This window comes from Phoxinus phoxinus, assembly GCF_949152265.1.
Source record: "Phoxinus phoxinus genome assembly, chromosome: 15".
NCBI lineage: Eukaryota > Metazoa > Chordata > Actinopteri > Cypriniformes > Leuciscidae > Phoxinus > Phoxinus phoxinus.
Window position 1 is genome coordinate 20,527,911 of NC_136890.1, and position 13,077 is coordinate 20,540,987.

The 13,077-nt window shown below is 38.4% G+C and overlaps 1 protein-coding gene across 7 annotated transcripts in view; it reads left to right on the top strand.

Annotated features, from left to right (window-relative positions):
- The first annotated feature begins 4,171 nt into the window (after positions 1–4,171).
- The window catches only part of kazna (kazrin, periplakin interacting protein a), a 36,354-nt gene continuing 27,448 nt past the window's right edge, over positions 4,172–13,077 (top strand). For 3 of the 7 annotated variants that reach the window (XM_079637870.1, XM_079637871.1, XM_079637873.1), the window contains exon 1: positions 4,191–4,657. In XM_079637870.1, the coding sequence (XP_079493996.1) occupies positions 4,480–4,657 (178 nt within the window). In that variant the 5' untranslated portion in view covers positions 4,191–4,479. Of the gene's footprint in view, positions 4,658–12,798; positions 12,925–13,077 lie in introns of those variants that run through there. The other 4 variants (XM_079637874.1, XM_079637877.1, XM_079637872.1 and 1 more) reach the window with 3 other exon arrangements.

Sequence of the window (13,077 nt, forward strand, 5' to 3'; positions counted from 1 at the left end):
ATGTTGCTGCCATCTTCATGTCCTTTTCCTGCAATTTTTAATATCCCGAAGCACACTCTCACTTCTCACGCCGTTCACTCACACATAAACACATTTATTTCGAGTGAGCTTTTAATAGGGTTACAAGGTTTATCGTGACTTGATGATTAAAAACCTTGCCGATTCAAGCCTCACGCTACACATTAATGACCCTCGGTATGAATCAGGCCTAGACGGGACCTAGCAAGGTCCAGACTAATCTCAACGGTGAGTCCCTGGGGGACTGATAAGGTCTGCTAGAGTCAATTTGCTATTCCTCATCAAGCCTAACTCACCACCCACACACACACACACACACACACACACACACACACACACACACACACACACACACACACACACACACACACACACACACACTGGTCAGTGTGCAAAGGCCCAGCTGGTTCTCAGAGGGCACATGTCACAAATGACTAACATATCCCACAATGCCATCTGCTTCTGATATCCCAGAAGGCCTCCAACCAATCAGAAACACGTGGTCACCAAAGAAACACCTGACTGACATTAGAGGGCCGGCTGTTACCATGGTGATGAGCCCAGCTCGGATGAGTGCCTCAAACTCCACAACAGATTGTTTTAGCGGTTGTGTGCATGTGTGTCAGGTTTGTGTTTAAGGTCTGAGTCAGTTTGAGATCAGGACAAGATGCTTAGTAAGTGTCTCGATAGGTGTATATGCGAGGGTCTGGCTGGTCTATTGTGTCTGGATGTGGAAGAGCTACTTTAATTGTCTCTCCTCTCCTCATTTTCCTGCTCAGCAGAGCGGAGAGAGAGAGAAGGAGAGAAAGGGAGAGGGCAAAGGACAAGGGAGAGGAAGATTCAGAGGGGCATAAAGAGAAGAAGACAAAGAGAACCAGAGGAGATTAGACAAAAAGTGTAAATAAGAAAAATGGGATCTCATTCTTTCTCTTAAATCTCATTAAAGCAAAGCCAGAAAGTAGTAATTAAAACCAGGCATGATGAAAAAACTCTGTTTCTCAAATGGTGAGGGTGTTTCTGTAAAACAGCTGCTGGATGTGAGAGACTCTGGCTCTGGGATTTAAAGCATTTAAAGGGAAAGGGAAAATTCTGTCATCTCTTAAAGGGATAGTTCACCCAAATAGGAAAATTCTGACATTGTTTACTCACCCTCAAGTTGTTCCAAACCCGTAAGATTTTCTCTCATCTTCGCAACACAAATGAAGATATTTTTAATGAAATCTGAGCGATTTTTTTTTTGCACTAGCTTTGCAGTGAAGTCCCATTATATGAATTTATATAGCATTTCAAAAGCAGTACAAAAGATTGCTTTAAAGCAAGCAGCTTTACAGTATTAAACACAAAGAAACAGTGTCAGTGTCGCTTACAATTAGAATTACAAATTCTCTCATATAAAGCAGCTTTCCAGTGTGATCATGTTTTTACTCACGTATGACCTCGAAGGACTGAACAGAAGAAATGAACCAGAGAAGATTTCCACGTCAATAAAAGCGGAGCCTCGGAGCACATCTATAATGTAATCGCCACGGACCAGTGGTAGTTGTCACAAGGTTTACCAGTGAACTTTTCCGGTTAGATTGCTTTGGCAAGCTGTTTAATACTCCCAAAACAATCTCCAAACGAACATGACATCACATCAGATCGTTCTACGGTTTCACTTGAAGTATATTTGGGCCTTTATTGACCATACAATGGAAGTCAGTTTTAACCAAAATGTTACCAACATTCTTCAAAATACCTTCTTTTATTTTATTAATGTGTAGAATAAAGAAAATCATTCGGGTTTGGAACGACATGAGGGTGAGTAAATGATGACAGAATGTTCATTTTTGGGTGAAGAGTGGCAGTTATTCAAGTACTGAAGAGGTCAGGGGAAAACCGTCCTCCATCAGGGAATTTTGGAGCTGTTTGTGACTGACAATAAACACATTGAGAGAGACAGCTGAATGTCACCCTCACACACCACTCTGACAGCAGCCTGGAGGAAGTGATGTCATAAACAGAGGGAGGTGTTGTCATCTGCTTCAAAATACAAGCTGAACGCATGTGTTATATTTCTCGCAGTGAGCTGCTCACCTCCAGTTATATATATTACTCTTATTCTCTTTAACAGTGTTTTATCTGCTTGATTTATACATTCATCCGCGTGACGTGAGCAGCATTTTTTTGCAGCCGGTGGTCAACTTCACGCATCCTAAGAGGGATGTGGTCAGTGAGGACATTGGTCAGGGACGTGGGACTAAATTAACATTAATATCTCATTGCTTACTGAATACTGTGCTGTATAGCTGCTATTTTTTGTGCAACAGAACAGAAAAATATTGTGTGAAAAAAGGTCAATTGTCTATTGTCAGTTCGATGCATGAAGCACAGCTCACACAGAAGTCACTTTCAAAGCAAGCAGATTTCTGTTGGTCATTGCGGTGAATTCCCACTTCAACCTGATGCAAAATCCTGCCCTCATTCAAAACTCCTGATTGTGCAGATTCCTATTGAAATGACTGAATTGTGCCAATGAAACTTCACGGAGCAATGGTAAATGTGACCTCACCTTTATGAAAAACAAAAACAGTAGTATGCTACGTTGTTATGCTACATACTGCTGGAGTAGTAAGAATTGTATACTAACATTTTATACTGAACATAGCCAAGGTCACAAGAACAAAACGAATTCAATGGCAGCCATGATTCAGTTTTTCACTAAAAACAGATAATATTGAACTGGGATCCCAATGGAATACTTTTTAGAAGGTGATGGATGTTAAGAGGATGTTGTCAGAGTGTTAGTGCCTTAGGTGTGGTCAGTAATCTTTTAAGCCAAGTCTCAGAGAGTTTGACATTATGACATTGTGATTAACATGAAAGAGAGAATGAGCAGATGATCTATTGTGGTTCCACCCAGATGTGACAGGACTGGCCGCAGTCATGAAGCTTTTGGGATTCACATTAATGTGGAATCGTTTTGTTTATACAGGGGAATGAAGAAAAATAATTCTCTAGCCGAAAGTGGCATAAAGGGGATTTTTTGAAATGAGTCCTTTATTTTGCTTTGGCTTTTGAACCTTCTTACACACACACACACACACACACGCGTGCACACACGCATGCACACACACACATACCATTCTCCAAAAACCGCACTATTCTGCTGTCTCAGAGATGATTGAAGTGAAGAATTTGAGTGGGTACAGTAGAACAAAACATATGCTCTTTCTCTCTCTGTCACACACATACTGTAGCGAAACACTTTGAATGCCTCGGCTTATCCTCTTCTCTCTTATGGTTTGATATAAAACAAATAAATGTATGTGGGAGAAGTATTACGTAAGAGATGGATGAGTGAGGACACATAAAGACCTTATATGCCATATTAGCGAGGGTCTTTCTAAATACAATATTTTTCACATTCCACATTAATAACATTTACTATATCCAACACTTTAACAGAAACCGACTCACTTTATTAGTTTTAAAGTGGAACATAATTCGGCAGATTAATGAGCCTCTCAAACAGTGAGGAACACTTGAAATATCCTCACAAGTAGGTTTCACATATTCCAACCATATTTGTGAGCACATTTTTAAAAATGCGGCCTTTGTAGCCAAACCTAAAACAGGCACATTTCCTCTGGGATGCATTCACTCAGTCGAACAGAACTATATACATGTTAAAATATATTTGGTATATACAATATATGTTTTTTTTTATATTTGATAGGCTTTTGAGGGATGAAAACCTAATTATTAATCGAATGGTAACTATATAGTGAGTGTTTTATATTTATATAATTTATTATTTCAATTACTAACATTTCTTTATTATTATTATTAGCTGTTTTATACCATAGCTATATGCTTTTTCATTTATCCTTTATATATATAAAAAAATATTTAAAGTAGGCTAAATATGGGGAAAGTGTCCCAATCAACCTGAATTCATCCCTAATTAAATTAACAAACAAATGTATTTATCTATTTAGTTGTTTACTTTTATTTACTTTAAATTATTTTTTAATCCTTTATTGTTACATAAATAAAAAGTTAGTTAGTTCGTTCGTTTACTTAAAGATGCAAATGTGACGTTCTGTTAGATGGGTGCCCTCCTCCTCTCTTCCTCAGATGGTACAGTCCGTTTAAAGAGCCGCTTGGAGTCTCTCGTGCGTTCAACTCTCTCCACGAGAGCGCGCGGCGGAAAGATTCGTTTAGTGAAGCACGCTGTTTTATTCTCTCCAAAGTCTCTTGTCTCTCACTGTTTATCTTTCACTTTGACAGCCACATCCAAACACAGGACAGTATGGGACTCTGAATATCCGTTCTCATCTTGTGGATTTGGGGGGATTTCTGAGCTTATAAAAGAGAGCACAAGGACAGAATGGGATTTTAGTGTGCTTATGATGCAGCAGGCGATATGACACGCTCCGTGGGTTCTGTGGATTCTCCCCGCAGGCGAAGATCCGGAGAATGATGGACGAGAATAAGCAGCTCGCGCAGCGGATCGATGGCGCGATCCAGTGCGCGAAGCAGGAGGTGGCGAACCTGCGCGCGGAGCTGACAGCCACCGGTCACAGACTGGCGGAACTCGGCGAGCTGGAAGAACCGGGCGAACCGCAGGAACATCAACAACAACAGAACCACCACGGTAAGGAACCGCACCTGTGACCGCTCATATCTCTTACCTGCGTGACCTTCGAGTGAGTGAATGGACAGAATAGCTACAAACTCTCTCTCTCGTTTGCTCCGATTCATTCTAGTGGGTTAGTAGGTGATTCAGTTTTCAGTTTCCTCACTGACAGCTGGGGTGTTTCAGGACAATTGTAGTAGCCTATGTGTTTGTGTGTGTGAAAGTGTCAGGAAATAGTGTGTGTGTGTGTTTAAATACTTTTAATTAAGAGAAAGGCTGTTTGTTTTTTCATCAGCAAGTTTCAGAAATCAACTTTTTTTTTTAATCATTATAAGACATATTTAGCCCACTGTTGTTCTAACAACAATTTAATCAGTTCATTGAAATTATACATTGTCAAAACCCATGGCTGGATATTATGAAGTGTTCCATAACCAATCCCAAAATACCAAATTTATCCTCCATGTTTTGAGCATCTGGCCATTGTCATTTTTGGTGGTAGTTTACTTTCCCTTGCTTAAACAAGATATCCACAAGAGAAACCGTTTTATTGAGAACCCGAGTACTGTAATCGAGCACGGCTCATGTTTCAGGAAACGGCCCTTCATTTCATTTTCCATTAATGCTAGTCTCACTAAGTGTAGCCTACCACATTACAGAAGAGAGAGCATACGGCTCTCCTGCCATTCTGTTTGCTGTTTGGTCATTGATTGATTGGTCAGTCTTCTGATTGTCTGTAAGCTGTGTGGTGTAGCCCGGGATGGCTTTGGTTTTGAGTCTCTTGGGTGTTCAGAGTGATTCTCTGTTTCAGATCCACCTGCTCTCACTGGGTGGAGTGGACACCCTGGGCTGGTGTGGGTCATAACATTTAACAGATGCTTTTTATCCAAAGCAACCTACCGTACTCCAGAGCCACCCTGGGGTTGTGCTGTGTGCCTTGCTTAAGGGCACAATGATGAATCAGGATTGTGATTTCCATAATCGCTCAACAATCTCAGATAATTGCTGCTGCATTTAATATGCCCTGAAGTGACAGTGAAGCTTTGTTTCACTGTACAAACAAACATGCATAGCATACATCATTTTACACTTTCTTACAAGGTTATAAGGTTAGTCTGTGTGTGTGTTTTGATGAGAACGAATACATCTTGACCTGTAAAATGTTTTTTTTTTTAGAAATGCTACAGTAAAAACCTGTTAATTGTAAAATACATTTGCATTTATGCATCTCGCAGACAGCTGCCATAATTTGACTGTAAATACAACAAAATATTTTTGCCAGTGTGCACGTATTACATGGCTACTTTTTTTTATGGTGTTCATTTTTTATAATGATCACTAAACTCTATTTGACCCCTGTCTGTGCTACCCAATTATTTCATGACTGTTTATTTATTTGGTAAGCAGTCGAATAACAAGTGGGAAAATTTACAGTCAGCCAGTAGTTATTGCAAAACAAACCTCTTCCGGATGTACATCACAGGATGTTTATTTTGTGATTATGCTGGCTAACTGTACATTCCATACATTTCTGCTATAAAATTACTCGATAAAGCATATAAAAATACACTAATCTTTCTATTCCTCAATATAAATCCGTCATATGACCGCAGATGAATCCTGACACTGTGAGGCTCTTGCCCGCAGCTCTCTCTCTCTCTGATTTCATTCAGCACTTCATTGAGAGCTCAGCAGATTGTGATCTTGTGTCTAATGTCCCACATCCACTCCAGGAAAGGCACTTTTCTGCCTTGGGTTTGGCTTGCCAAGTCACTTGATGCAATTTATTTGTATGTGCATTTATGTATTTGGCAGATGCTTTTATCCAGAGCGATTTAAAAAAGGGTTCAGGCTATACGTTTTATCATTACATGTATTCACCGGTAATCAAACCCATGACCTTGATGTTACTAGTGCCTGTTAACAGTGTTTCAGTCTGGCCAAGCCAAGCTGCTCTATCGGCGAATCAAGGACTTGATTGTTGTTGCTTGTGTTATTTTGCCACATGTCAGAATGCAGGACATGTGTATTGACAAAATAATGACTTATCAAGATGGAAAATCACACAGACACATGTGCCCAGACAAGGGCCTGTCAGTGTAGATGAGAACAGTGCTTATTTATCTCTTGGAAGAGAGAGCAGCAGTGCAGATGGCTCTACAAAGACCTTCTGGTAATGAACGAGACGCTAAACGCATACAAATAAACACACGCGCACGCAGTCTTTGTGTCTCAGTTATTTTCTGGCATATTATCTACATTAAGAGTTATTTTATTTGCCTAAAGATTATATTTATAGAGTGTTTCCCCACTATGGCCAGCAAAGGATGTGTCTTAAGTGCACTTGGCCGCCATACATCTGACTTGTGTGATATTGATGTTTCTAAATTGCCTTAATGGCCTGGCTGCATAATTGTTTTGATGTAACAGCTGTCGGCTGCCATGCACATACAGGAAGGCTGGTTGTTTCTGTTTCTGTACTTCAATTACACTTGCATATACATTTGAGAATAGCAAATATGAGCTAGTTTAGGGTGCATCACTACCAAATTGCTGTAACTGCTTTAGTTAGTCTTGAGAGACAATACCAACAGAACATTCGCTCCACACAGGTGAACCTGTGTTCATCTGTAGATTATGTCATAGGGGCCATTCAAATTCCCCATCTATCGGTCTCTAGGCAGCAGTGTGGGTTGCTAGGCAATCTTCTCTCATTATGACATCACAAAGGGGTGGACTGATAATGCAGCTAAAAGCTTTTCTCCCTTCTCTCTATATACGCCTGCACACACTCCAGCGGATCAATGCTTTTAGTTTATCCTACTGACATTAATGAGCTATTAAGGGGGTCATTAGCTCTTCATATTTGATTGTTGCGTTGTACAAAAGTGATTATATTTTCATACGTCCATGTTCATAAGGGTGTTTGACCATTTGCCCCATCTATTATTAAAATGCTAAATCTAGTTGTTTGTATCCCAGCAAGAGCGTGTTTATAGACAGGTGTTGTATGTGTGTGAGCGCGCTAGGGTGGGAGCTGGCTGAAAGCAGTCCTGATCCTCATCCCTCAGACGTGTGAACTGCCTAATTTAAATGCAAGGCAGAAGATGAAACATCACGACATATATCCAGATCAAGCAGCTGGATTGAAGCAGTCAAGAGCTCAGCTCACTCATAAAGACCATTTCCATGCTTGGATCAAAAGGAATCACCATAATTTTAAGATGTAAGGCTTTAAATGGCAGTAAAGCAGCATTAAAGGTCAGGCTAAATCACCACCATCAAGTTAGAGACAGTTCCGGGCTCAGTTTTAATCTAATATTATTAGACATATGAGTAGGATGTGCTCTCAACTAATCTGTAATATCTCTCTCTCTCTTTATTTGATCCTACTTGAATTCCTGATGGTGCTGACTGATGTTACCCCTGGCCTGTGATTCTGGCTCCTTTCTTGGGAATGATGCTGTTTAAACTTGCGATGAAATGGAAGTAGCGACAGATCTTTTGTTCCATATTATGACGTACATCCGATTGCAATGTGACGTGGAAGATGTGGGCATTGCACTCAAAATGTGTAGGGTGGGTTTGAGGGGCCGTTTACATGACACTCAACTCTGAATACGTTTTGAATTCGTTCATTTACATGACAACAGCGTTTTGGGGTCCTGAAAACACAAACATTTGAAGATGGGTTTTAAAGTGCAAGTTTTAGAAAACAATACCATTATCATCTCTGTGTAAACTACAAAAGCGTCAGACAGAATTTGTGAAAACGCTCGTGCGCATGCGTATTACGCGTTCAGTCTATAGGCGTGTAGTTTTTCTTTACAAAGTGACATCGCCAACTACTGGTCTGGCAGCATAATGCAGCGTTTTTTAATCGTTTTTCGCAGATCCGCGTGATAATGGACCATTTTTGACAACATTGTCTTCTGTAAGCGAAGGACGCCAAGGAAAACTTTTCCGCTTTTACTACATCGTTGTGTATGAATGTACCCTAAGTCAAGTCACCTTAATTTATATAGTGCTTTATACAATCCAGATTGTTTCAATGCAGCTTTTCAAAAAGATTTAATGATGCAAACCGAGTTATTTTTGGCTGTACAGTTTAAATTACTTCATTTCATCTGTAAAGCAGTTCTTCAGAAAACAGTGATGTCATCGTCCAGCTCAGTTCAGTTCTCAGTGGACTAAATAACTGGAAATGTCCTGCATACGTCACCAGAGAAAAGTCTGTTGTTTTTTTCTCTGGAAGATCCAGTTATGACATTTTGATGAAACATTACGAGGTCAAATTGTTTTGAAAAAAAGTAAACATGAATGAATTGTTCACAATAAGATCACAATAAAATATGCATTTAGAAAATAGATGCAATGAAATGTAATGCGACTTTAACCTTTAACCAAAGGTTATAAAGACTTTACCCCTTGAATAATCCAGACTCATTCTTTTATTTGACTGATAACGGTGCTCTACTGATGATGTAGAGTCGATCTTGTACCTTGTTGATATTCACTGCCACTTTCCACACAAATTTTGTGACTCACTTATTTTCACGCTGTAGACAAATAAACCACGCTGATTAATAAGTGTGCTCAACACAAATATGACTGACTCAATCTATCTTGTTCAGCAATAAATTCCTCTGGCCAGGCCACTGGGTATTTTGTATTGGTGGCTACTTTAGCTAGTTGTTTTGCTGATTTGATTTTCTTGAGACACAGCGTAGTTATGGACCCTTTTGACCTTCAGACTGATTCATGATTTTAAAGGGCAGAATTATGTATGTGCTAGTGATGTCATGATAAGTGAACCCGCTGTTATTTGATCATTTTGAGATTACTGGCAAATATTTTTTAGTGAATTTAATCAATATTGTGTAAAATAGGTGAATTCTGTCTGATTTCATTTTGTATAATCAAAGGGGTCTTATTATGCCCTTTTATGGAGTCTTTATTTTGTTTTTGGGGTGTACTACAATTGTTTTTTTCATGCTTATTTGTTCTAAAAACACTTTATTTAAAAAAAAATCCATTATTACAGCACCTCTCTTCCCATTCTGGCTCGAACGCGCGGTATAGTTCCTATTTAGATGAAGCCCCTCCTTTCGAAATGCAAAATGTGCTGTGATGTCCCGCCACTTGCCATCACCACGAGCTCTCATCCGAGTAAATATTATAAATATTTACGTCTGTAAATATTAAGGATGGTGTCAATTTCAAACCAATTCAAGCCTGATTCAGACCCTGACAATGTTAACAAACAAGAGGATTATCCTGAACGGATTTCATGCACAGAATTTGCAAGCACGGATTTCATAGGACGTTTCAGAGTGGTTTTTTTTTTTTTTTTGTAATTTTCTTATACATTTTAGATATGATGTCATACACCATTTAATCATGATATTTGTTGGAAAACTAATACAAACAGGAATCGATCACAAAAGCTACAGTAAAAACTATATCAACATGTTGGCTAGCAGGGGATCGGAGCCAACAGATTTGCCCTTTGTTTACAACCTAAAACTTGTAATTGGAAATGAGTTTTGGCAATAGGGAAAACAGTGTCCTTTTGACATAACTGTAGCTCAACCAGGCTTCGCCCCTTTTTTTGCGTATTCCGCGGGCGGGGATTATTTATATTAATAACATTGACATCACAAAGCCAAGAAAAAACGCATTGTAGTCTAAAGTGTTGTTCGGTTTAGTTCTTGAAAAGTGGATTCTAAATAAAATATTTCCCCTTGGAGTGGACTTTGAGCTTTGTAACCTTGCAGATCTTGTTTATGCTCAACAAGACAGACTAACTAAAGTTGAAAATGTCAAAAAGCATAATATGACCCCTTTAAGTTATACTCTACCTGTTCTTGTTTACATTAATACTTTAATTCAACAAGGGTGCATTAAATTGATCAAAAGTGACAGTAAAGATATTTATAATATTACGGAATATTTATTTTTCAAATAAATACTGTGCTTTCTATTCATCAAAGAATCATGAAAAAAATGCACCATAGTTTCCAAAAAAATACTAAGAAAATGTTTGAAGATTTATAATAAGAAGAACTTGACCACCAAATAAGCGTATTTGAATAATTTCTGAAGGATCATGTGACACTAAAGACTGGAGTAATGATGCTGAAAATTCAGCTTTGCCATCACAGGAATAAATTACATTTTAAAATATATGAACCTAGAAATGTTCAATAGTAATAATAATATTTCACAATAGTACTGTTTACTATATTTTTGATACAATAAATACAGCCATAGTCAACAGAAATAAGAGGCATCTTTCAAAATAATTAAATAATCTTTTAAATGGCCTCTATATATCGGCATCAGCTATTCCAAAACTCACATCGGTCAACAACGACCCAGAATATTATTGCTTGCTCCTGGATTGATGTGTAGGATCTAGGATTTTAAAGACACATTGTATTAAAGATCATAGAACCTGTTGTTTTGCAACGGTAAGTTCTGTGAAATTGACTGTCTGTCATGAGTCGACAAATTGAGAGAATCTTATCTTTTGCTGCAACGCATTCTGCCGTTGGCATCCATTGAGCAAGAATCTCAGACAGACACATCCAGTACCACATTTCTTTCTCTCCCTGTCTATCTCTCCGTTTTCTCTCTCCCTGTCTTTTTTTCACAGGTAGCCTTCTCACTTTCATGCTGAACTGATGAACGCTGTGGTCATAAATCTTTACTGCTGTGTTGTGATATGTTTGGCTGTCACCATACTGAAGGTGTTTAGGTCACCTGACACCTGCACATCCTGCTGCTCTAATGCCTGTGATTGAGGCTGTTTACTCCACTTTTTATGAATATGAGTGTGGCTGTATCTAAAAAAAATCATGAATGTATCAAAATTTGAAAATAACTTTTTTTCACACCTGCCGATGGCAATTTGAAAATTTACCAGCATAAATTATGGGTTGTAAATGGTTTTGCCTAGCATGTCTCTGACAAACAATGATGAGCCACTTAAACTGCAGCAAAAATACATTAAAAATCAAGTTTACAGCAGAAACAAACAAACATCTGGTTATGTGATTCAAGCATTATAATAGATTAGTTTACAAATCACGTACTATGATAAAAGTGTTTTTGGGTCATACCAAAGTATTGTTAAAGAAGCCGTCCAAAAATAACTCGTTGTTAATCAATAATTTGTGCCTGTAATCATAATAATTTGTGTGAAAAGGAATATAAGTCGTTGGTGTTTGACTGTCACTATAGTTAATTTCAGCTGGAAACTGCAGTGAATTGTATTTATAGGTAAGAATCTTGAGTTTTGCAAAAAAGTTAGGTATGTTTTTCCAATGTGTTGGTTGAAACAGTTGGTCATCAATGGTCATCTAGCTGTGGTAAAAATGATAGAATGCAATGGATGTTGTCTTTAGTATTTACTGTTTGCCATTTGATTTAATCAAGAACATGCATTAAATAGACTATCAGTCTAATGCTTTGATAATTATCACATTTGTTATGTATTTATTTTTAATGTATTATGTTGCAGCTCCTGATAAATGTACTAAGGACACATTCAATTGAGTGTGTTGAAAGTTATATTACAACATTACTCTACTTGTTGCACACTGCAGTAAGCTTGATCAATATTTGAACATCATATTCATAAAAGCTGAATGACCTGTCTAATAAAACACATAATATATTAAAGCTTCTTTTTCCATGGTTTCTACGGAAGTAAAACCAGAAATCGAGGGTAATGCAGATATGAGGTCATTGACAGGCGACGCAATGACACAGGATGTTACACGGGTTAAAATCCCAGATATTTGGGATAAATAATGTAAGTATACGAGTCAACAAAATATATAACATTGTTCTAGTGGCTTTTGGATATTTTAATCCAAAAATGTTACATATTGTGCCTTTTAAAGCATTTTTTTCCTACCTGCATTTGTTGCTTGTCGAGTGTTAATTTTGGATCCCGTATACAGCACGTCCATAAGCTTAGTTAATGCATAAGTTAACTTCACATTTATTAGCACAGTAACAGTATAACACATTGGGTTGAATCTCTGTGAGAGAATGTGTAAAGAGGCAGTCTATACAACCTTTGCACAGCATAGCTTTAAACTTCTCAATGAACTCACTTCACTCTTATTTCCCCCCCCACACACACACACACTTCACAGAGTGTCATATTCCACCTGCTCTGTTAGTATGGAAGATCTGAGCTGACAGGCCATTTTTGCCTCTCGTCTCACTCTCTCTCTTTCACGTTTGCTGGGATACAAAGCGGTAGGAAAAAAGTCAGTTGTTATTTTGTGTGAGAGGAAATGCATTTGTTGTCATTCACACAGTGACCGTTACCAACCTGTGGAGCATGCGAGTTTTGCTCCTCGCCGTGTAATTTGATCAGCCACGTTTGAATGTGAAGCGTTTTCTGCCATATTTAAATGTCT